This window comes from Oncorhynchus keta, chromosome 8, assembly GCF_023373465.1.
Source record: "Oncorhynchus keta strain PuntledgeMale-10-30-2019 chromosome 8, Oket_V2, whole genome shotgun sequence".
Lineage (NCBI taxonomy): Eukaryota > Metazoa > Chordata > Actinopteri > Salmoniformes > Salmonidae > Oncorhynchus > Oncorhynchus keta.
Genome location: NC_068428.1, coordinates 22,633,982 through 22,658,614, shown reverse-complemented (window position 1 = coordinate 22,658,614; position 24,633 = coordinate 22,633,982). Strand labels below are relative to the sequence as shown.

Below are 24,633 nucleotides of genomic sequence, written 5' to 3'. Positions count from 1 at the left end.
ACTGAAGAAAAGGAGAGTGTGTTACACACAAATAATGTATTTACGGGAACAGCAGAGCAGTTGTGTAATACAGCCAGCTATACACATGAAACAATGTTCTTTCTACATTCTGGTATTTGTTTGTTTGTTTCTGTCTTCATCCCAAATGGTATCAATTTGAACATCTGGACATTTAGGTTTTTCTACTTGTGTCTTTCACTAAAAGACAATAGAGGTCTAGAAAAGTGATAAGAGAACAAAGTAGCCTGAACCCTTGCTGAACTAACGCAAACCCTTCAATGAGCGGTGTGTGTGTGTGTGTGTGTGTGTGTGTGTGTGTGTGTGTGTGTGTGTGTGTGTGTGAGACAGTGAGTATGATAAACACGAGAGAAAACAGTGACACTGTAGTGATTGTGGAGACATCTACATGTTAATCATTTAGCAGACGCTCTTATCCAGGGTGACTTAAAGTAATGAGTTCATACATTTTCATACTGGTCCCCCGTGGGAATTGAACCCACTACCCTGGTGTTGCAAGCTCCATGCTCTACCAACTGAGCTGCACGGGACTAGATGGAAGTAGACCGACTCCCTCACTGGCTCCTACCCCAGGGACAGGCCATCCTAGAGGGGATTAAATCGTGCTCATCTCCCCTGGGCTGGGTAAAGCCCCAGATTACACACTGGTCAGCATCCCTTCTAGGTCTGTCAGCCTGGCTCTGGTACTCCAACCACAGATAGAACCAGGGATGAGTGAGTGAGTGTGTGAGTGTGTGTGTGTGTCCCTGCCGGATGATGACACAATGTTGGTGTGCCCGCATCTGGACTGGATGATGGCAGAACACTTTGTTAAACCTTGTGTATTATCCATACAATGTGTGTAGGTACTACGTAGTCTCACCGTAAAAGACCATCTCCCCACTGACAGAGTATGACAAGACAGACATGGATTCAGAAAAGAGACAGGAGAGAGAATGTTCAGGGGAGAGAATGTTCGGTAGGCATAATAATAATAATAATAATAATAATATATGCCATTTAGCAGACGCTTTTATCCAAAGCGACTTACAGTCATGTGTGCATACATTCTACGTATGGGTGGTCCCGGGGATCGAAACCACTGCCCTGGCGTTACAAGCGCCATGCTCTACCAACTGAGCTACAGAAGGACCAGGCATAATGTTCGGTAGAGAGAATGTTCGGTAGGCAGAATGTTTAGGAGAGAGAACGTTCGGTAGGCAGAATGTTGAGGAGAGAGAACGTTCGGTAGGCAGAATGTTTAGGAGAGAGAACGTTCGGTAGGCAGAATGTTTAGGAGAGAGAACGTTCGGTAGGCAGAATGTTTAGAGAGAGAACGTTCGGTAGGCAGAATGTTTAGGAGAGAGAACGTTCGGTAGGCAGAATGTTTAGGAGAGAGAAGGAGGCAGAATGTTTAGGAGAGAGAACGTTCGGTAGGCAGAATGTTTAGGAGAGAGAACGTTCGGTAGGCAGAATGTTTAGGAGAGAGAACGTTCGGTAGGCAGAATGTTTAGGAGAGAGAACGTTCGGTAGGCAGAATGTTTAGAGAGAGAACGCAGAATGTTTAGGAGAGAGAACGTTCGGTAGGCAGAATGTTTAGGAGAGAGAACGTTCGGTAGGCAGAATGTTTAGGAGAGAGAACGTTCGGTAGGCAGAATGTTTAGGAGAGAGAACGTTCGGTAGGCAGAATGTTTAGGAGAGAGAACGTTCGGTAGGCAGAATGTTTAGGAGAGAGAACGTTCGGTAGGCAGAATGTTTAGGAGAGAGAACGTTCGGTAGGCAGAATGTTTAGGAGAGAGAACGTTCGGTAGGCAGAATGTTTAGGAGAGAGAACGTTCGGTAGGCAGAATGTTTAGGAGAGAGAACGTTCGGTAGGCAGAATGTTCAGGAGAAACAGGGATAGAAAGACATAGGCAAGGCACCCTCACTCTCTACAACTATACATGTTTAGATCCAACCCTTAATCCTACAGCTCTCACAGGCTTATACCACTAGACTGGTTCTACTGGACTGTCTCCAAACACACAGACACACACTAGGATTTAATACTTACATCAAAAGAAAAGGGGGGAAACGGCTTTCCGTTTACTTTAAGTCTTACAATACAGTACAGCGTCACGGTTCAGCCATCCTACGTCAGCTTAAAATCAATTTCCGATGAGACAGATTAGGAGTTTTTTCCCGTTAGGAACAGGAAATGTCACATGACAAAGTCAAAAGATTAGCATGGAAGTGAGAGAAAAAGTCATTGGGGTCACTTCTCCCTTTTACCAGTGGTGACGGTTGGGATTCTTTTCCACATTGTGACCCATTGTACACACACACACACACACACACATACACACACAGCTCTTTCTAACTCCATGTCTCCTGGCCTCACTTCACTCCATGCTGTCATTGCCATCTCTAAAGGGACAAAAGACAGTCAGGACGTTTTGAGAATACACAAATCCTTTCCCACCAATGGAAGCAGCCAGACGGGGTTCTAAAATGCAACCAGGGTCCAATGACAGAATGGAGGGAGCAGCAGAGCCATGGATCTGGGGGGCAATGGGAGAAAGAATCCATGTGGGCATCTCACGCTACCTCAGACCCCCCAGGGTGGGTGAGAGGGGGATCCAGAACATGCCTGGGCACAGAGGGGTGAGAAGGGGATCCAGGCCATGCCAGGGTACAGAGGGGTGAGGGGGATCCAGAACATGCCAGGGTACAGAGGGATCCAGGCCATGCCAGGGTAGAGGGGTGAGAGGGGGATCCAGGCCATGCCAGGGTACAGAGGGGTGAAAGAGGGATAACATCACGTTACCTCGTTTCCCCACTACTGTAGGTCAACAGGAGGAGAGAAGGAGCCCCTTAAACCTCGTTCTGGTCCGTGTGTGTGTGCGTGTGTCGTTGGAATGTGAAACCAGTTGGACAGATGGGCGTACAGGACTAAGAAAACAAGGTTCACAACATGAACAACAAATTAGACCCACATCAGTGTTCCTCCCTACTATGTTATAACCATTACTTTAGAGAGCACTTTCATCTCAATCTATCAAAAACAATTAAGTTATCATTACCATTAGGCAGGTTTGTGTGTACTATAGGCCACAGTGTGCACACAGTAGAGGCGCAGTACAGTAGCTGTCTAAACTTAGACTGAACCCAGACCTGCTGTCATGTCCTTCAGCAAGAGTGATTCCATGACAAGAATCAGACACACAAAAGTCCTTGAGAAGCACACAGGCAGAGACACGCACTCCACATGACAGCGTGTGAGAGATGAGAGGGGCAAACAGGCAAAGACATACACATCTATAAATATCAGAGAAGGATAAGGGGAGGAATGTGACCGCTTTGGTGTGTGTGTGTGAGAGAGATAGTGGCGATCAGCAGGGCATCTGAATGTGTGTGTGTGTGTGTGTGTGTGTGTGTCTAGGCAGTCTTGTAGTGTGTGTGTGTCCTAAGCTTTCTGAAAAGGGAGGCCCTAACACTGCCTACACTCCAATTAACCTTCAATACGGTTTGACACACTTTCCATATTAAAATAGCCCACACAACTCCCTACTCAAAAGACAAACCCTCTACATCCGTTTCTAACAAATGACAGAAATTGGCTTATTATGTGGTAGACTTAAAGGAGCGAGATGTAGCATTTTTGCATTGTACCAATGCACAATCACAATCTGAAAATGAAGACTTTTGATTTGACAACAAAGGCCATGCCAGCTTCTGTTATCAAGATGGGAAAACTGCACCCTCCCTCTATAACATGGGCTTCACTAAAAGGCCTGGTCATGTCCTAATCAAGCACACCGAACAATGGCAGACTGGCGCAAGCGGCCAATGTAGACATCGATCTGTCATTTCCTGGTTGCTAAAATTCTACACACCTCGCTCAATTTATGTGAGAAAACATGCACTGAATAGCGTTGGGGATAACTGCACCATCTAAATCGATGCAAAATAACAATAACAAATATTATTAATATTCACAAATATTGTTTATATTCAACCTTTATACAAATATTGTTTATATTCAAAGTGTTGTTCAAATGTCCCTCGCTCCCACGTGGGTGAGACATTCTACATGTAGCGCCTTGAAAGAAATAGTTCTCCCTTAAATCACACTCAGAAGTCTCCATAAAATGTAGTCTACGGTTAAGAGGAGTCCATTTCCCACGCCATCTGTGGTGTCGTTGATCTAGCTAGATGCATGAGGAGAATGAATGGGAAAGATGGGCACTATTTAATTACATGGTGCCAATTTCAGCATAGCTCCAAAATAATTCCATGTTCATTAAGCAGATTCATTTTTCTTTACCCAACTTGGGCCTACAGACAACATATCATTGAGTATAGCCCATGTGGGAATTAATCCAACAACTCTGGTATTGACAGCATCCTGTTCCATGCCTACTGAGCCATCAGAAGCAACAGACGTTGTTATTGTGTTGGTTGAAGTTCAGGCGTGGCAGTGACCTGTTTTTTGAGGGCTGAAGTGCTAACAGGGATAAACTACTTGACTTTGCTTTAACCTAACTCTTGATTCACTCGGGTGTTTCCCTCCAGAAAGAGAGAAAGGCTGACCACTGACCACGCCACTACAATGAACTCTGACCCTCAGACAAACTCAGGAGCATGAGTCTGCACGCACATACAAACACACATGCCCTTCCCTAAATGTCAAGCACCAAGCAGCTAGGGGCCCCTCTTGTTGCCATTCTATTGCGCCTGACGAGTAACATGATTCATTCCCCATGCAGAGATTCTGTACACAGACCGGCACCCAGAGCAGGGTATGGGCTAGCTTTAGCATAGCAACAGTGGCTTTGTGTCTTTACAAAATCATTCTCGTAGCATAAATGCCTACCTCAGCACTAAATGACCCTAGACTTGCTTAGTGAGAGCACAGACTATGCTCAGTATAATATTTCAATAATAAGAACTGTCATAACGAGCCTATTTTAATATATGATCAAAGTGTGTGTATATGTATGCGTATGTGTGTGTGTATGTGTGTGTGTGGGGGGTTATAGAACCTAAGGCAGGCATTTAAAACATGCCGGTGCTTCTCTTGGACACTAAAGCTCCCCTGTGTAACCACATTCCAGTCTTCTCTCTCACAGCTTGTCTGAAACTTCCTGGCTTCACTAACCTCTTAGTTGGGCTTAAACACCACCACAGATAGACTGATGTAGGGCCAGGTGTTTTCCCATTAGGAGCGGCAGGTAGCTTTGACTAGTGTTTCCTAACTCCAGACTTCCAGTACCCCCAACAGCACACGTTGTTGATGTAGCTCTGGACAAGCTCAGCTGATTCGCTGCAGGACCGGAGTTGGGAAACACTAGACTGAAGGATGGAAATGGAGAGGCTAGCCAGCAACTGGAGGTGTTGCCAGACCCAGTTGGAATCCCAGGTTCTATGGGAAAATCTGTTGGGGACTATAAGCCTCCACCCTGGGAGAATGAGGTTGTGTTATAACTATAAGCCTCCACCCTGAGAGAATGAGGTTGGGTTATAACTATAAGCCTCCACCCTGAGAGAATGAGGTTGGGTTATAACTATAAGCCTCCACCCTGGGAGAATGAGGTTGGGTTATAACTATAAGCCTCCACCCTGAGAGAATGAGGTTGTGTTATAACTATAAGCCTCCACCCTGAGAGAATGAGGTTGGGTTATAACTATAAGCCTCCACCCTGGGAGAATGAGGTTGGGTTATAACTATAAGCCTCCACCCTGAGAGAATGAGGTTGGGTTATAACTATAAGCCTCCACCCTGAGAGAATGAGGTTGGGTTATAACTATAAGCCTCCACCCTGGGAGAATGAGGTTGGGTTATAACTATAAGCCTCCACCCTGGGAGAATGAGGTTGGGTTATAACTATAAGCCTCCACCATGAGAGAATGAAGTTGGGTTATAACTATAAGCCTCCACCCTGGGAGAATGAGGTTGGGTTATAACTATAAGCCTCCACCATGAGAGAATGAGGTTGGGTTATAACTATAAGCCTCCACCCTGAGAGAATGAGGTTGGGTTATAACTATAAGCCTCCACCCTGGGAGAATGAGGTTGGGTAATAACAGTTTGGGCTACGAGGTGGTATTTAGTATCATGTGGTGTCTGAGGTTTATTAAAACTGTCTCTCGGGTGTATTGCGTCAACCAGTGAGTAGAGTATGTGGCATCACAGGCTGTGTAAAGAGTTAATAAGGTGGGGTATCCGATAGAGGTTTAATTAAGCAGGCTTTCTGATAACAAGTTGAATCTGGTCTTTGGTATTAGGAAGTGAATATGCTATATGTCAAGTAGCAGACCTATACCAGCTGGAGCACTTGCCTTTCAGTATCATTATGATGACTGATTCCATAAAGGTTAGCATGTAACCTACTGTCTGTTACTCATCATACATACTCTATATACTGTCTAACTCGCGTGCGGTGTGTGTGTGTTACACTGGGGCGCAGGACACAGCAGAGAATTTTGAGGGGAAGAACTAGGCTACAGTCATTCTACAGCTGTTGGTGAATAAGTCCTCCTCAAAAGGAACGTGGTCATGATGTCTGGTGTTTTAGTAGATGAAGTCAGACAAAGAAAAGATTGTTAAATTGTACTTCCTCTTGACTAAGTTTTACACTGCTGGGAGGAAATTGAATTAGGATTCACCCGGGATTTTGGCATGGGATGTAGATTCAAACAAAAAGAGTTGTGTGGTGTGTAAAAGCCAGGAGGAAATTCATCAACCTGACAAGGAATGTTTCCCGAAATGGTCAACTCTGTTTCCCCAACAAGCTGCTGAAGAAATGTAAATTAATCCAAATATTTGCCTTTTGGTAAAATAATATAAATACAAAACAGGGATACAGTTCCCTGGCAGATTCTAAAACACTGACACATTACTAGTAGGCAAACAATACGGTAGTTTGCTGTGATTAAAAAGTTAGTGTTATAGCAGTTTGTTTACTCAGTGGATTTCCTCCATATCGGTGCAGCAGGAGGGCAAGTATCTTTGCAATCGTGACGTAGCTGCCTGGCTGGCACAAGGCAGCAAAACATGCCAAAGTGAAAGACAAGCATCAGCACGAAAAGGTACGAACATGTATGCATGCACTCACTAAGTACCTTAAAAGTCGCTCTGGATACGAGCATATGCTATTTATAAAATAAAAAATCGAAGATACAATTGTCAGCTTCAACATTCATCCCTACCCTCAAAATAAGATAGTGTGTGGGTTGTGGAGAGTCAACAATTAGGCTATCAAAAAGGGAATTGATTTCACGTTCATCTTTGAGGACTAGAGACAGAAGGATTCGGCTTGTGTGAAGGTTAGTCGTTGCCGCTCCCGCCCGGAGGTCCAAATGTCGTTATGAAGCATGCTTTGAAGCCCCCACGCCACAGGCGCCCCAGCTCGCGCAGATGGTCAGTGCGTTGCTGGAAATCGATCACATATGACAGGACTCACGCCCGTAGAATAACCGAATTAGCATAACTTCAAACCTAACTCAAACACACGCCATGTGTTTACTCGACAGTGGCTCCTCTTGTTTTTACCAATACTATGTGACAATCTGTTATGAATTAATTCAAATATGAACAAACCCGTTAGCTATCTTCAAGTAGCTTACTGCGTTGAGTTTAAAGTAACACTTTCTCATGATTAATTAAAATACCTCGTTTTATTAATGGCTGCATTTTGTTACAAAACTTATGATGATGCTGTACACACAGCATAAGGATACACGTATTACTTTAGAACAATTAACCTAACTACTATATACAAAGACTGACCAACGATTTATAAACATCATTAGGACTGACTGGGGAGACAAAAAATAAATGCTTCAACAAAAATACGTCAAATCAAAGTAGTGTCAAATGCACGACAACCAAAAAAAACATCACAATCACACTTACGGATTTTGATTTTCTTGTGATCGAACTTGATGACAGCATTGTGTAAAGTTTCCAGGCGCACTTGAATCCTGCAGGATCTTTGAAATACCATTCCAGCCTCCATCTCAATCCCCAGAAATATGTCGCTTGCATTTCGTGATAGGTCAGAAAGTTGGTGAAGTATGTTTATCATTGTATGAGAGCAAACCTCGTCCAAGGCTGTAAATAAAACAGGCTTCCGAAGTTTGCGTCCATCCACCACTATGAAAGACCCATCTTCTTCACCCAAAGTTTTGCCATCCCTCCTGGGCAACCGAGACAAATGCCGCGGCTCCACTATTCTTTGGTGGAACGGCATTTTTTACGAATTCCAGGGAAGACAAAACAATAAAACTTCGGTCACAAGGTCTCTACATTAAACCTCAAGAAACAGATGCAATGCCGCTATTGTTTGTGAAGCTACATGATCGTGACATCCCGCCATATTTTTCAAAGATGCGAAATTCCGCTGTACGGAGACGTTGCTCCCAAAGTCTATTCAAATCCAACGAGAACCAGCATAGAAAAACAACTCGCGGAGCAAAGTAGGGGGAAAGTACGAGTAAAACACGGAAAAGTACAACCACCTGTGGCAACTGGAGTCTGATTTCTGTATCTGGAAGATGTGGAAGAAACGTTTACCTGCCTCCCCTGCTGCCAAGGCAGGACGGAAAATCCGGACTGGATTCCCTGTACAATGTGAAGTACAACAGTATTTATTTTCCACGGAAATGTGCATAGGTTTTTGCCCGTTTGAAAGATGAATGTGAAGATAGACATTGGACACTATAAAAACTGTAAACGTTCTCGGAACATTGTTTCACTCACATACTGTATGTCCAGGGCTATTGTAGGCAATATTCCTACCATTGCACAATCTGGTTTCCCTAGAAGGTTGGACCGCAAACTCACATCCAACAATAATTCCAAGGCTATTGTTGATAAGAGTCATTCAGATTTGTCTGAGTCCACAGAAGAAGTAAAATATCTGGACTGACTTTAGACAGGCAATTCTGATATTTTTTTCACACTAATTGGTCTTTAAACCAATCATATCAGATTTCTTAATTTCAGATTTTTTTCAGTGCAGATCTGATTGGTCAAAAGACGAATTAGTGAAAAAAAAACATCATAATTGGGCTTCCGGAGTAAACTGAGGAGCGCAATGTCCAGTTGGCAGTTGGCAATCATTCCTATCACTATTTAAACTTGAGTTGTGTCCACCTCATCCGCCCCCTTGTGGTTTCAAGCAAACATAACAGCATAGTGAACCATCTTATTTTTGACTGGCACTATGGTAGATCAAGTTGCCATACTTGTTCATGGTATATTGCCAAATGTCGACTTTAATTCTAAATCAACCAACAAACAATGTTCAATGCTATGTATTCAACATCAACATGACTAATTGTGCAAAAGTTGCCAACCCAACAAGACAGGATTTCACAGGAGGCTTACTCTGCACTTCTCTTTCCTGGTGACATTTCTATCTATGTAGCAATTTCCTAGTTGGATATGGAAAGAATGCCTGAATGGCTCTAATGTTAGTCACTTCCCCTCCTGTATCCTCCCTACAGTAAAGGAGGTTTAGCTGGAATACAGAATGTGGATGACGCATCTGTCACCAGACCAGAAACATGCTCCAAGGCCAAACCCAATGAGCGCCATAAAATACCAATGTACTGGGTGACAATAACACAACTCCGGGAGCCTCGTTTATAACCAATGCGTAAATGTAATACAACATATCTGCGTGCGCCATTTCTGTAAAAAAAAACTGCGCAACCACAAAATACCCATGTTTGTCCATTATAAATCAGAGCTGTCGTAAAACTGCGCGAGTGAACGAGCATTATAACTCTGCCTGATAAACGCCGATCATTCAACTTTTATGGTGACAATAACGCCCTTATTTGCTGTATACTTTGGAAGTATTGGAATTAGGCCAAGACAGTATCTAAAGGATGGTGAACTTGATCAAATATCTGTGGAGGTGTTTGGGAGAATATTCTTTTGCAGTGACATTTGCTGTATCTGAAAGACAAAATCAATTGCAGATTGTCGTTGGACCTGTGAACAGATCGATTGAATGCAATGTTTTGCATTCACCTTTTCCCGAACCTAAATATGCTGCACAATCTGAAACATTGTCTACTAATATATCAATTAAAATCAGAAAATAAACAGAAATGGCATTGACAGAATTATTGCCACCCTAGACTTAATATTTGGTAGCAGTCTTTGGTCAACATAATTATAGTATGTATCCTGAAACAAGGCCGAGTATAGCCCACAAAGATCTCCTCCACGGCACAACCCAAGGGGGGGGCGCCAACCCCCTTGGTATTCCCCTGATTTCATGATGCCATTCACACTTTCAAGGCACCCAGTGACAGAGGAAGCAAAGCAACTCCAAAACATCACTGAACTGCCTCCATGTTTGACTGTAGGGAAGGTGTTCTTTTCTTTACAGAAAACCAAATGAAGCCTTTAAACATAGAGATGGTGTGCTTTACCAAAAGCTCTATTTTGGTCTCATCTGTCCACAGGACATTCTACCAGAAGGATTTTGGCATGTTCAAGTGTGTTTTGGCAAATTGCAGTCAGGCTTTCTTGTCTCTCTCTCTGCAGTGGGGTCCTCCTGGGTCTCCTACCATATAACTCCCTTTCATTGAGTTGGCAACGGATGGTGCGAGTTGAAACGATCGTACCTTCTGTCTGAAGGGCAGCTTGAATCTGTGTGGTAGTTGATCACGGTACTTTCTCCACCATTCCAACGATCGTTCGGTACAATCTTCCATCAAGTTCTCTCTTGCGGCCACGTCCAGTGCGGCTGGCTACAGCGGCTTGGGCCTTAAACTTCTTGATAACATTATGTACGGTGGAAACAGGAACATCAAGGTCTCTGGTGATGGACTTGTTGCCTTGAGATTGTCCATGCTTGGCTACAATCTTGTGTCTGACCTCCTCAGATAATCCTCTAGTTTTCTTTCTTCCTTCATGCTCAATGACGTACACAGTGACACAAAACATGAGGAAGGAGTCCTTTTCTCTGTTCAAATGAGTGATGTTTATATTGCAGGCACCAACTCACCACAAGTGAGTTCAATTCCAAAGTAAAGAAGAATCACCTGCTTGAAATCTAATTATTTCTAACTACTTCTAGAAGGTGCCAATAATATTGTCTGGGCCGTTTTAGGATTTCTTTGTGGAATAAGCTAACATTTAGTCAGTTATTCCTATTTGTTTTGTTTAACTGCAAATCTAAGACATGTTTCATTTCAAGCAGGCTTTCAATTTCAACAGTTCTGGAGGAAATGGGGCATTTATTTGAAAAAAAAAAGTGCAAGGGTGTCAATATTGTTGGCAACGACTATTATTTATGCATATAAATTAAGAAATGTCACATTAAGTTACTCAGATGTAGCCTACAAATGTCAATGGAAAAGCTGAACCGTCTGTTCTACCAATCAACTGCACATAGAGCAAAAAAACCTTTTTAAAAGCCTGTTTGAAATAGCTCATCTATTTACTGTGAAGTGGGTTCACTTATATGAGAGATCGGATACCATTTTTCCAAACTTGTAGACTATTTTCTAAAGTAGCCTATGAAACCATCTCAAGTCAGAAAAGGTGAGGAATTTATTCTGCAACGATCATGGAAATTAATTAGGAAATAATTCTAATTATTTTTTAATGCAAAGATAACTCCACTCTTCTCACTGATAGCATGTTATTATATTTAGCTAGGCGTGCCTGTTCTTTTATTATGAATAGGAGTTTCATCCTGAATTCCCCATTTGCACAAGACTACTTTTTCCTTGTTGCAATGCAAGACTTTGGGAGGGAGGATAAGCACATTCTCAACTCAGATTTCATTTTTATAAATGACACATTTTGCATGAAAACTGGCACACATGTTTTGGGACAGAGTGTACACAACGTTTATAAAATGATCATTTCTAAAAGATTGCAAAAGAAACATCTGTAATGAGACTGATGAAGGTCTACTACATAATCTTAACAACTGGACTGTAACAAAAAGTAGAACAAAATTTACCTCAATTTAACATTTACATTGTAAAAATAAAATAACACGTGAGAAGAAATTCAGGTAATAGAGAGGAGCATAAATGTAATCGAGGTTAAATATATGCCCAGATTCTTCAAACTCATACAGATCATACAGTCAAAGCAATACAAACATGGATGAGCATTTTTCCACATTTCATTGTCTTTCAGTTTACACTTGAGTTAGACTTTTTGGGGAAACAATATACATAATCTCATTCACCATACTACAGTGCATCACTTCTCAACCCTTTGCCCCCCCCCACATCTCTCGAACCCACACTTAAAATCCATTTATAATTATTTACATACAAGGCTTGAACAATCTTTATCATTAGGCTACTAGTTGGTGAGTAAAAGTACTTTAAACAAATGAACAAAACAACAAGGAGGAACATCCAACGAGGAGAGGGAGTCAAGATTAGAATCAGGCCTACCGATAAGCCAAAGTCTGACCCGTGTTGACACTGTACAACTCATTTGAAAGGAGACTTGGTCATCCATCAGAAACCAAACAGTAGGATTCATCGAAAAGTCTTTCAAAAGAAGAACAACTCATCAACAAACCCTGGTGACCATCTGACTTCAAGTGAAACACAAAGCATGCAGATGTAAGGTAGGTGAACAGTCTGAACAATACAAAATAATGCCAGCAAAATAAACTCAGAAATCATAAGAGTTAAACACTGAGCTCAGTCTGAGCTCAATAACTGATTACTCTCAGAGACGTGACCAGAGAGCATTACTCTCAACCAGAGACATGAACGACCAGAGAGCATTACTCTCAACCAGAGACATGAATGACCAGAGCTAGACGTGACCAGAGAGCATTACTCTCAACCAGAGACATGAACGACCAGAGCTAGACGTGACCAGAGAGCATTACTCTCAACCAGAGACATGAACGACCAGAGCTAGACGTGACCAGAGAGCATTACTCTCAACCAGAGACATGAACGACCAGAGCTAGACGTGACCAGAGAGCATTACTCTCAACCAGAGACATGAACGACCAGAGCTAGATGTGACCAGAGAGCATTACTCTCAACCAGAGACATGAACGACCAGAGCTAGACGTGACCAGAGAGCATTACTCTCAACCAGAGACATGAACGACCAGAGCTAGACGTGACCAGAGAGCATTACTCTCAACCAGAGACATGAACGACCAGAGCTAGATGTGACCAGAGAGCATTACTCTCAACCAGAGACATGAACGACCAGAGCTAGATGTGACCAGAGAGCATTACTCTCAGAGACATGAATGACCAGTTTATTAGCGATAGTTCAAAGCCATATTTGAGATGACAAATCTGAATCAATCCATCAAATGATGACATAAATACAGCCAATATTGTGCTTGGCTGTGGACTTCTGAAAGATAAGATGCTATCGAGATGTAACAGTGAAATGAAAAAAACAAAAGGCAAAAATCTTCTTGAGTCAAATCAAATTAGTGACAAACTCAACACACAATAGCCAAGAGGACAGTGTCCAGTCTCCCTCTGAACAGACATGTGGCATGTTCCAATACTCTTTACTGGCTTGCTTTCCTTGCCCTCTTATAGGGATAGACCGATAGGTGAAAATTATAAGGATGGAAACCTGTCATGTCCTGAGACCAGCAGCCATAAAGAAAAGCAAACATCTAAAGCAGGGTCCATTACATTCAGCCATGTGACCAGTTCTCCTTGAGCGGATAGTCGGGAGGCCGAACAATTATAATTTGTACACTGCAAATTGACTGCAAGAATCCAAAACAGATAAAGCATTTGACAAAAACAGAATCATTTTAAACCTTGATTACAATGGCATATGTGATCGTAACCCTTTTTATTTCTGTGTGGGAATACTTGGGAACAGATTTCCTAAATTAAAAATCACTTTGAGCTGATTTCCTGTTGATTTTAGTCTTCTGTCCTACACCAGAAAAACTTAGGGGACCAAATAAAATGTTTTAAAAAAAAACCATTTTTAAATCACCTGCAGGCCACCGATTTGGGAACCCTGATCTAACGACTAAAGAGACATGTCTCCTGAAGCAGGGAGGCCACTGGAGATGAAATACAGACACAAAAATGATCCTACTCTACAAGAAAGGGCAAATAAATATTTATTAAATCATTTTTAGACAATCACCTTTTTTCAGCATTCCATTTCGAGATGCCCAAATTTACAAGGCCTCAACCATACTTTCCAATGTACATGTCATATCCCCTCTTCCACCACCAATAACCCTTCCCCACTTCTCAATGATCCCTCGTTCAGTAGAATAGAACCCAATCTACCCCTAGCCCCTTCTCCCTACGCACTTGTGGAGATGTGCAAACTTTACACAGATAAGCCGTATTGCTTATGCCTATAATCCAACCCTCTCAGATCCCAGTAGGGTGTAGGTGGTAGGGGCTAGGCGTTCATGTGGATCTGGGTGTAGCTCTTTCCGCAGCTGTATTGCCACTACAGGAGCGATTGACTGTGTTCAGTTGAGTGTGTTACTCGGTGTTGGTCTATAAGGGACTCCTGCTATAGTACAAAGGCATGGTGCTGTAGTGTGTCACTCTGTTTGGACTCTGTCCAGGACTTCTCTCATTGGACAAAACCCTGTATGAAGTTCAGCTGTGTTGACCCATGGTGGGCTTGAAAAATGTATACTCCGGTTAAGAAGCGTCTCAGTCAGATAGAAGCACAGCCATAACAATGACATGACATGACAGAACATAGACTGTGGGTAAGATGACCTTTGTGCAGGGAAGACAGACATTAATACAACAGAGTCCTAGAGGTGGTCTCAGAGAGAAAAGACAGGTCGGCAAATAGACTACAGCGTTAACCCCCCCCCAAACTCCAACGAGGTGTATGCACACACACACACACACCAAACAGATAGAAGTTCCCATCTCCAAACTGAGTCTGACATTTCTGTCACCCTCTGGTGGTCTTGTCCAGAACAGATCCTCTCACCCCCCCCTCCCCCTCTCTTAACATACAAGCCACCCTCCCCCAGTCCATCTCCAGGCTTATCTGGTGTAGTAGACTCTGTAGTAGACGCTCTTGGACCTCCAGAGAGAGTAGGAGTTGTCGAACTTGAGCAGGTAGACTCCACGGCCGGGGTATTGGTGACTGCCAGCGTAGACCTCCTCGTGACAGTCCCGCCGGTACACCGGCACTATCTCATCCACCTGGGGCTTCCCTGCCCCCTTCTTAAGCTTCACCCCCTCCCTGGGAGGCTCTCCTGAAGATGGAGGGAACACAGACCGTCAGGAGGGCTGTCTGTAGCTACTGAATATTCATCATGTCTGAGGTAGCATTCAAGATGTGTGAAAGGACCGTACACATCAACAGTAAGGAGGAAACATGCAAAAAGAACATCAGCCGTAACAAACAAGCAGGAATAACCCCATTAAGAAGGTGAGGACTAACTAAATGGTTATATTAAGCTAGGACAGTCATCTCAGTAGAAATGTATCCTGGGTCTCACTAAACAACACGTAACATCCTATTAGAACACAAGCAGCCTATCTAACAGTTCTCCACCTCACCTTCCTCATCATCATCTTCGTCGCTTGACTCGCTGACGTGCACGCTGACCGAGGCGTTGGTGGCATCAGTCCACTCGAAGAGGACCCCGAAGCCAATGTCGTAGTGGTCCGTGGCGAACTCCCAGAAAAGGTAGGAGCCCTCCTCGTGGGTGGGCACGCGCACCGTCACCACCTCGCCACGCCCCACCGTGATCACACTGTCCACATCCTGTCGGATCTTCTCCTTGAAGTCCTTGATCTGGGGCCGCGTCCACATGGAGGGAGCCGCGATGACCGGGGAAGAGTCTGCTGGACGGAGAAGGGAAAGTTTGGGGGAGGAAGGTATCAGAGGGGTGTGTAACTTTAACAGGCAGATTGGGCACCACGTACATACACTTTTCAGGTAGAAATTTTCAGAAAAAGACAAATCTGATTCAGTGAGGAAAAAAACATTTAGTTTTAAAATCCTGCTTTTGAGTAGTTTCAAATAAAACTTCCTTTCTCAATTAGAGTGGCATCTTAAGAAACTCGATGAGGCAGTAATGGCTTTCGGGCAACACTGGCATACTGTCTCCTTGTTCTATTCCACATGAACAGAATAAAAAGAGATACTCTGCTGTTACAGATTAATGAATTCCATGGCTTGATTCCAAACCAGAAATTGGCCTCCTCTGTCCTTGAGAACTCCCTCATCAGAGACCTGAAAGAACTGTATCAATGAGAGCACAATGGGCAGGAACTCCTCTTAGCCAATCGGAGGGTTAGGGTGGAGTCATTCACCTATCCCTTACACCTATGCATCCCTTTCTGACGCCCAAGGACAGAGTGTAAGGTATCACACATTTACAGGTTGAATGCAGCTATACCGGTTGGAATGCAGCTATACCGGTTGGTCTGTGGGGTGTGAGTGCTATGCAAGGACAACACCAGGAAGGTCCAACCACACCTCACCCCTATCCACACTGCACCAAAATATGTGGCTCCCGCATCAGCCTTTACAGCCATCTGAAGAACCACAAATAGAAAAACGCATTGAGGACAATCATACTCGACTCGGGTGATCGCTGATGATACCTGGCCGGTGTGTATGCACGTGTGTTGGTACCTGGTCGATGCGTGCGTGTACCCATGGGTCCATTCTCAGTGGCCTCGTCGGCAGGCTCGAGGGGTTCTGGCTCTTTGTCCATGCTCTCAGAGTGGGAGTCTGACTGGCCGTTGAGCATGGGGACCTCCTCTCTAGCCGGGGGAACTGCAGCTAAAGGCTCAGTTGTGACCTCCAGGGTAGCCTGCACCACCCCATCCTCCTGCTGCTTCTGTAAGGCTGCCTGGAGGGGAAGGATGACGGTCAATTACTTGGAAGACAACATGATTAATACATTTCTGTATAATCGCCACATTGTACTCTCATGAAAATAAAAAGGTACGCCCTGGTTGACATCTCTAATGAGAGACGTAAAAGAGCAACAACTTAATGAACACTTAAAATGGCTTAGTACTGCTTATTACCTTAAATCTGAAAAAGATGTGTTGAGGTGTGGAGTGCATAGGACATTGTGGGGGGTGTGTACCTGTTGTTGAGCCAGCTGGACTTGGTAGAGCTGCTGCATGTACTGTTGGTAGTGTTGTTCCTGCAGCTGGCGTATGAGACCCAGCTGCTGCTCAGGGCTCTCTGGATACTGTTGGGCAGCATATTGCTGAAACTGCACCGCTGTCTGGGCATTCAATGCTGCCATGATCTGCTGTCTGCAGACAGGGAGGGGGAGGATGGAGGAGACCATCAATGCAGCACCATTCTACAAATCCTGGGATACCATAAAAAGCTTCCTACACACAGTAGATAGAGGTAAAGCTGAAGCTAGATATCTAGATCATGAGACTTGTCACACACAGTACTCACTTATGCTGCTCCACCCGTAGCCTCTCCTCATCCAACTGTCTCCTTTCCTCCTCCTCCCTCTTCAGCCTCTCCTCCTCCTCAAGCCTCCGCCTCTCCTCCTCCTGCCTCTGTCGTTCCCGCTCTTCATCCTCCCGGCGCTGTCGTTCCTCCTCCTCCCTCCTGAGGTGAGATGGAAGGAAAGAGACAAAAACAAGACAAACTTGAGAATTCCCTAAATCCTAAACTAGGGTAAAGTTCCCATCATGTTGCTCTCATGGGCAGAAATGTCTGTCTGTTTGTCCTCCTGGGCATCTTACCGTTTCCTTTCCTGCTCCTTCTTCTCTATTTGGTGGGAGGTGACGTAAGGAGCGAATAAATTACAGCATTTGTTCAACAGCTTGACAAACTCCACCATGGCCTCCTCCTTCTCCATGTTACCCAGAGCAGCCCACTCTTTCCTACAGAAGGAAGAGAGGTGGCGGCAATAGGACAATGACTTAGGACAAATAACAAGAAAAAAAGTTCAGTCCAAGGTTTGCTTACGTGGTCTGCAGTAAGGGGTAAAGAGTTCAACCACTGAACGTCAACATGGGCCATCAATTGGTGCACATTTAAGGTAAAGGCTGTAGATAAGTGTTTGTTGAGCTGTGAAAAACCTTGATAAACTGTTGGGAGGAAAAGCTCTGTTCCACAATCTGTTCCCTCATATTTCCTGTTTACTGGAACAGCAGCAGCACTAGGGCTGGAGCTGCTGCTGGAGTTCAAAGGTCATATACACACAATGGGGGGGTTACCTGCGGTCATTGCCCAGGACGTCAAAGAAGCCCACCTCTGGAGAGGCGTCGAGGTTGTATGGCCCCAGTAACACCTGCTTGTGGAGGGCCACCAGACGAAGCTTCTCCTCATAGGTGGGGTGAAAGGCCTTCCCATCCTTATCTGAGAACAAACTAAGAGTCTAGATTCCATACTGCAATACACTAGCAAGGCAAATACGTAATCTGTTGATCATTTAACCAATTATTCATTGCTAGACACTTAGGCCTATATTGGAAATGGCACTCTATAAAATGGGTCATTAAAAATGAATGTTCTGTTTTCCTCGTTGCAGAATAGATGGTTGCTTGGTGTGTTGCTGGCGAATGATGACTGACAAATGTCCCTTTTATTGTGTACAGTCAGCAAAGGAGCTACTTAGCCATGTCTGGGCTTGGTCATAAAGCATGTTTTTCTCCCTTCTCAGCCCCTTATATTGCAAATGCATGGAGAAATCAACAATGCATGCAATGCACAACTTCACTGAAGAATAGGAGGAGTCCCATTTTAGAACCAGTTTGCACAATGCCCAGTCACCTGGAGGGCCCTCACAATAATCCAGCCGTAAAAATGGATTGGATGTTTGAAGTGGTGGATGCAAAAATGTTTACTTAGCGAACACACCCATGTGTGAGAAATAAACTACTCCTTCAATGTTTCCTTATTCTCTCTCTTCCCTCTACATATCTAGGCTGCATTTCACTCCAGAAATGTATCCCATCCTCTCTGCCATTGTTCACTCCACAAGCATAGATCTGAGATGATTGAGTAGGTGTGTACTTTGTCACCTTGTTTCAGCCACACTTCTTTTAGCTATTCAGTCCTGTCAGAGGAGCAGTGATTCAGGGCAGAATGCATTCATGTGTGCTTTAAAAATGTCAAGTTAGTGTTACTCTATTGAAGGTGTACATCTGAAGTGATGGTGATAGCATTTGCACAGACTCATTTCCAAGATAATCCATTGGCTGTGAAATGCATGTGTAGTCTGCATTCAATGGCCCATTAAAGGAAACCTAAGCACTTTATTTTGATGGAGCCAAGTGCAGTTAATGCATGTGAATTCTGAAGATTGGAAGGCAGTCATCCTACAATTAAGCAGTACAAGTAAGTAAACTTCTTGCAAGCTGTCTACTTTAGCCGATGCCTGAATGACTAGTCTTGTCTGCTTTAGTTCAGTAATCAATTATTCAAGATCTCAGAAATGACAGGTGTCAACATGTGTGTATGCTGATCGCAACGTTTATTTAGTATGAATCACTAGCGTTATGTAGTATTTTGACGTCTAAAAATCTGTGTCTATGAGCTGTATCCAAATCTGACTCCCTGCCAGTAGCGAGAATATATGTATTAATAACAGGGTGTGTGCCACATACCAGTCAAACTAGCTAGTTACTGGGTTGTCATTCACTAGAGTAACGTTAAACTGGCAGTTAGTAGCTACGTGGAGGAACCACATGATCACATCGACACATGACATGTCAAGTTAAATGTCGCCTCATCTAAACTAGATATAGCTACGCCGTTATTCTTTCGATGTCTGAATAACTATTCTGTCAACGAGAGAACCTGCAGATACATTATTCGGAGATTCTGTTGAAAAATCTTCAAGTTGCTGTGGCATTTTGACAGCTAGCTAGGCATCATAGTTAAGCAAGTGGCTAGCGTGCTAACATTAGCTAGTTAGCTAATGTACAGCACACACAAAAATAAACTGGGATGAAACAGCTAGCTAGCCACATCATGTAATGCCAAATCACAATTTCAATTCCATTACATTGTTAGCATCAAATACGAATAAATACAAAATACCTTTGAAGAATTTCAATGCTAGTCCGTATAGCTCCAGCAAACCAAAGCCCCATTTCCTCTCTATCGTGGTTTTGGCAGACTCGCCTTCCTGCCCATCGTCGGTGGTTTCGGCGGTGCTCTGGTCCTCGGTCTCCTGCTCCGCGGGCTCGGGGTCCGGTTCAAAGACTTGCTCCTGCTCGCCCTCGGGATCCGGGCTAAGGGTGAGGCCATCGATTGAGACTTCGAGCCGGCTAGAACTGCCATTGTTGAGGTCGCCGCTCTGAACCTCTGTCGCCATCATGCAGAATATGAGCTGCCTGAAGCGGCCACGTACTTACTTCCGATTTAATTTAGCGGAAGTTCCGGGAGATTCTGGGTCGTCACTAGTTACCACAGACACAAAGTTATAAACCCCGCCCATTCCTTCAAGTTCTCTTCTTAAAATGTGATTTTAAACATAACCCTAAAATTAACCACACTGCTAACCTTATGCCTTACCTTAAAGTAAGACCAAAAAGCTCATTTTTGTTTTCAGGAATGTTTACTATATAGCCATTTTTTACTTTGTGGCTGTAGTAAATGGTGGAAAGAGATTCTTCTCCCTTACGAAAAAAATATTGCAGAAAGAGTGCAGTGTAACTGCAGTATACTGCAAATATTGCGTCCAATATTTGAACGGGGGATTCGTAGGACTGGAAGTGTGTGTTTGCAGTTATAATATATATATATATATATATATATATATATATATATATATATATATATATATATATTATAACTGCAAACACACATATATATATATAAAACTGCAATATTTTTTGGAAGGGCTTTTAGAAGATTTCTACCTGGGGACCTTGGGGCTATGAATTCGATTTCCCGCAACCAGACCTCCCAAATGTCCATCTCCCTTCAAACTGGAAAGCGTAAACGACACGACACACACTTCCAGTCCTACGAATCCCCCGCCCACCTACCCCAAAAGCAATAGGCATCCAAATTAACCCAATTCAAGAACTTTTGGATAAAATTACATCAACTGTCCTCTTTTGGTTGTACTGTTTTGATCAATAATTGCAGTGGCTACGAATCCTATCATCCTATGTCATCACCCACAGGTTACAGGCCTAAATAGAATAGACAACAGAACATCAAGATGCTTGACATTTCCTTGTAAATCTTTGTGGTCCATTTCCCAGTCTGTCTGATGACAGGGTGTTAATGGGTCTATCAACAAAGGCTGCCTCCTATCACAGCTCAGCTGATCACTGCCTTGAGCATGATGCTCTGACCAGCCAGCCGCTCTCTGCTGTTTGATGTTTGAAAGAAAAAATAGTTAATCAACTTTCTCCAGCCTTTAATCTAATTTAACAGATCTTATCAGCAGTAGGGTCAGTGTCAGTCTTTGACTATGCTAGACATACAGTCAACAAGAAAGAACACAATGTTATATCTCCCTTCATGGTCCTCCTTTTTTTTCATTACGAAACACTTTCACAACCTAATTAATGTATGACAGTTAGGTCTGTTGTGAATAGTTAGCCTACATACGGCTGTGTGGTCTACATCTGCATCAAAAGCAGACAAAGTATTCTAGCCTTGGGGTGTCTGACTCTTGCATGATGCAGAACACCAATTTTGTAATGTCTCGTGTAGGTAAGTTTTGGGGTATCTGAAATTTGAATTATTCAAAGATTTGCAAGCAAAAGAAACATGATCTGAGATGTTTTGAAACATCTGAGATATGTCCCTCACGAAGACTTTAGGTTATGCACAAGAAGAAGCCTGAGAACATTGACCCAGGCCATTACACAAGATCAGGAACCTCAACAGCCCAATGTTAGCATAACACTCTAGAGGCTCACAGACAGACAGTAACCAAATGGAGTTGTAACACTCAGACAAAGCCTGGCTTGTGAAGTGCCGCAATATATATAGGACTCGATCACAAGCACATTTGAATCCAATGTCAAATCAATGTCTTGTCTGGGGGCCCAAGTGAAATGGATCGATAAATACGTTTGAGAATTCATGCATAATTATTTCAGATTTAGGGTAACTGCATTTGTAACAAAGTTGTTAAATATATTCAATCATCTATTTCTGTACTGGTACACATACATGGATGAGTGTGAGTTTGATGTTGACTTGACCACCTATTGCCCATGTGGAGGCAGGCCATTCACCTCAAACATACCCTCATGACCACCTTTGATCTGGGTTTGTGTATTGACATGCTCTTTGTTGATAGTTAGAGGTATGATTCATCATTATCATTCATAAGACCCACTGGGTCAACAAAAAGTAGGCCTACACATTTTACTATAGTGTATATTTCCATGTAGGTCTGGTTTGAAACTGCCTCCATCACCATATCTCAATCTCTTCATTCAAAGACTCAATCATGGACATTCTTTGCATGATGTATTGTCTCTACCTTTTTGCCCGTTGTGCTGTTGTCTGTGCTCAATAATGTTTGTACCCTGTTTTGTGCTGCTACCATGTTGTCTTGTTGCTACCATTCTGTGTTGTCATGTGTTGCTGCAATGCTGTTGTCTTAGGTCTCTATGTAGTGTTGTGTTGTTGTCTCTCTTGTCATGTGTGTATTGTCCTATAATTTTATTTTCCATTTGTTCTTAACTGACTTGCCTAGTTAAATGAAGGTAAAAAATATTTGTCAGAAATTCTATGTAATTCTCAGCAAGGTGGAAGCCTTTCACATCCTCTCTTTGATGACTACTGCTTCAGAAGGGGACCACCATTTCTTCAAAAAGCATATAAATGCTTTCTCAGGTTGTGTATTGGACATGTAGACCTTTTCAAGCGACCTTGTGCACACTACCGTTCAGGGTGTCGCAGATTCACACCTTTCTCCAGCCATCAGACGCGCTAGGAACAATGTTCGTCTCCAGTGCCAGCCGCCGCTAACTGCCCGCGTAGTTCACACATTCCGACGTCACCTTTGATCACAAGGAGATGAGGGCGGATATAAAACCGGGGATAAGGCGGTTGTGGTCAGTCAGATTCTGGGAATAGAGTAGTAATATGTCAGCCGTCCACGGAAAACTGAGGGTAGGAGACCTAACTCAATTCCCGATGTACCCCGAAGGACACATGGAGAGGAATAGCATGCCGCATTCAGGTTGGTTACAGTGTAATTACGCACAGGTTAAGCGCAATCTCTCTGTAAAGTTTACTGTCTACCTTCGTTACATTTTACATTCATTGCATCGCTCTTGTTTTTGACAGATTATGGTGCTGCGGATAGGGCAAACTACTTCAACTCCCCAAACACCCCTTTACAGAGAGCGGACAGCATGACCCATCGAAGGAAGAGAACCAACTTCACCCAGCAGCAGATTGGGGTGCTGGAGAAAGTATACTCCGACACCAAATACCCTGACATATTCCTTCGCGAGAGACTTGAGGCTCTCACCGGCCTACCAGAGTCCAGAATTCAGGTAAAGCACCAGATTTACAAGTTGGCTAAGACACAAAACGGAGTTTCCATGATAAATCTAGGCAAACTGCTGTGGGCAAAATGTTCTAGGCCTACCCACAAAAAAATAACTTGAAATGCGAAGAGAACGTCCTTTAACGTTATCTCCCACAGGTGTGGTTCCAGAACCGACGAGCAAAATCCCGTCGCCTGGAAGGGTCGTCCATGTCTATGAAGCTCAATGGTGTTGCCGCCAGCGCCCCCGTGACCCCGTTCGCGCAACTCCATCACCGAATGCCCAACTTCAGACCACCACTCCACAGCCGGACGGAAGAAACGCAAGCCAAGACTACACTACCCACGAAAACTGGTAACTACGAACACTCAACTATCCCGTATGCTGACGATGCATCCATAAATGGGAATACAAGAAAAATTGAGCAAATCGAACGAGATGAGTTGAGCGTTGCGGTTCCGTACAACAACGTGCATCCGTATCACAAGGGAAATGGACTTTACATCAAGTCCCAGAGCAACATAAGCGGTAGTGAAGGTACAAAACATGTCCTGGTTGAATATGACAACTTTCCCCCAAACAAGACCATAGGTCCCGAGATGAAAGTTGTTATCCCTCCTATTCCTTCTCAGAACAATTTAGGCAGGTCCTCTCCAAAGCATATCGCATGCCAGGTACAGCATCCTCAGGTTAAGACCAGGCCGGATAACTTTGGCCACTTCTCTCCCATTCGTGCCAGCAAGGCTCAAGAGTTTTCTGATTCGGATTCAGAGTGGGAAAACGGTGCCATGTCTGGCTTTGGTGACTTCATGTGAATTTTCTGTCAATGTGAAATTGACTGATGGGTTCATCACTTCAAAATTAACAGATGTAAGTTTGTTATAAAGATACTTATTTATTGTATATTATTTTGATTGTCTTAGTTTTCAAACAGGCTACCAAATAAAATATTATATTTAATCTACCCCCGCTGTGTCATTTTTCCTCCCACTGATCCGTATCAATTGTCACAAAATCATGAGTTCTCTTGGCTATATGTTTAATATAAAATGAGAGCAAGGAATATGTACAAATTCCCATATACAGATTTACAAAACAATAAGTGAACTGGAGAAATTCTGGAAACAAACATTTATCACCTTGTATTGTTTGAATTTGGGTTACATGTCAGTCTGATGCGTCAACAATGCCTTATTCGAGGCT

General features: G+C 43.4%; 3 protein-coding genes across 6 annotated transcripts in view; 1 reads left to right on the top strand and 2 right to left on the bottom strand.

Annotated features, from left to right (window-relative positions):
* Window positions 1-8,700, bottom strand: part of nhsl1b (NHS-like 1b) — a 181,843-nt gene extending 173,143 nt beyond the window's left edge. The window contains exon 1 of one of the 2 annotated variants that reach the window (XM_035775113.2): window positions 7,895-8,700. In XM_035775113.2, coding sequence (XP_035631006.2) covers window positions 7,895-8,231 — 337 coding nt within the window. In that variant the 5' untranslated portion in view covers window positions 8,232-8,700. The remainder of the gene's footprint in view (window positions 1-7,894) is intronic. The other variant, XM_035775112.2, reaches the window with a different exon arrangement.
* A 3,132-nt stretch (window positions 8,701-11,832) lies between these two features.
* LOC118387021 (Golgi resident protein GCP60-like) lies at window positions 11,833-20,332 on the bottom strand. 2 transcript variants are annotated; one of them, XM_052523851.1, is made up of 8 exons: window positions 20,000-20,332; window positions 18,172-18,313; window positions 17,695-17,835; window positions 17,399-17,557; window positions 17,070-17,244; window positions 16,607-16,826; window positions 15,523-15,810; window positions 11,833-15,215 (listed from the first exon to the last, which is right to left on the bottom strand). In XM_052523851.1, the coding sequence occupies exons 1-8, from the start codon at window positions 20,277-20,279 to the stop codon at window positions 15,001-15,003; spliced, it is 1,620 nt and encodes a 539-aa protein (XP_052379811.1). In that variant the 5' UTR covers window positions 20,280-20,332; the 3' UTR covers window positions 11,833-15,000. The 2 variants fall into 2 exon arrangements, with proteins under 2 accessions (XP_052379811.1, XP_052379812.1); XM_052523852.1 differs by having other exon boundaries at window positions 15,523-15,807.
* mixl1 (Mix paired-like homeobox) lies at window positions 18,853-24,394 on the top strand. 2 transcript variants are annotated; one of them, XM_035775111.2, is made up of 3 exons: window positions 18,853-19,294; window positions 23,225-23,436; window positions 23,589-24,394. In XM_035775111.2, exons 1-3 carry the CDS (start codon window positions 19,240-19,242, stop codon window positions 24,243-24,245), a joined length of 924 nt encoding a protein of 307 aa, XP_035631004.1. In that variant the 5' UTR covers window positions 18,853-19,239; the 3' UTR covers window positions 24,246-24,394. The 2 variants fall into 2 exon arrangements, with proteins under 2 accessions (XP_035631004.1, XP_035631003.1); XM_035775110.2 differs by lacking the exon at window positions 18,853-19,294 and adding an exon at window positions 20,798-23,117.
* Window positions 24,395-24,633: the final 239 nt, after the last annotated feature.

Bases quoted from the DNA above. Each gene is read 5' to 3' on its own strand.
- LOC118387021 (XM_052523851.1), bottom strand. From the start codon at position 20,279: ATGATGGCGACAGAGGTTCAGAGCGGCGACCTCAACAATGGCAGTTCT. The intron at 17,245-17,398 runs GTGAGTACTGTG...CCCTGTCTGCAG, and splicing joins CTACGGGTGGAGCAGCATAA to ACAGCAGATCATGGCAGCAT. The intron at 16,827-17,069 runs GTACACACCCCC...CTTCCCCTCCAG, and splicing joins TCCAGCTGGCTCAACAACAG to GCAGCCTTACAGAAGCAGCA.
- mixl1 (XM_035775110.2), top strand. From the start codon at position 23,021: ATGTCAGCCGTCCACGGAAAACTGAGGGTAGGAGACCTAACTCAATTC. The intron at 23,118-23,224 runs GTTGGTTACAGT...TGTTTTTGACAG, and splicing joins GAATAGCATGCCGCATTCAG to ATTATGGTGCTGCGGATAGG. The intron at 23,437-23,588 runs GTAAAGCACCAG...TATCTCCCACAG, and splicing joins TACCAGAGTCCAGAATTCAG to GTGTGGTTCCAGAACCGACG.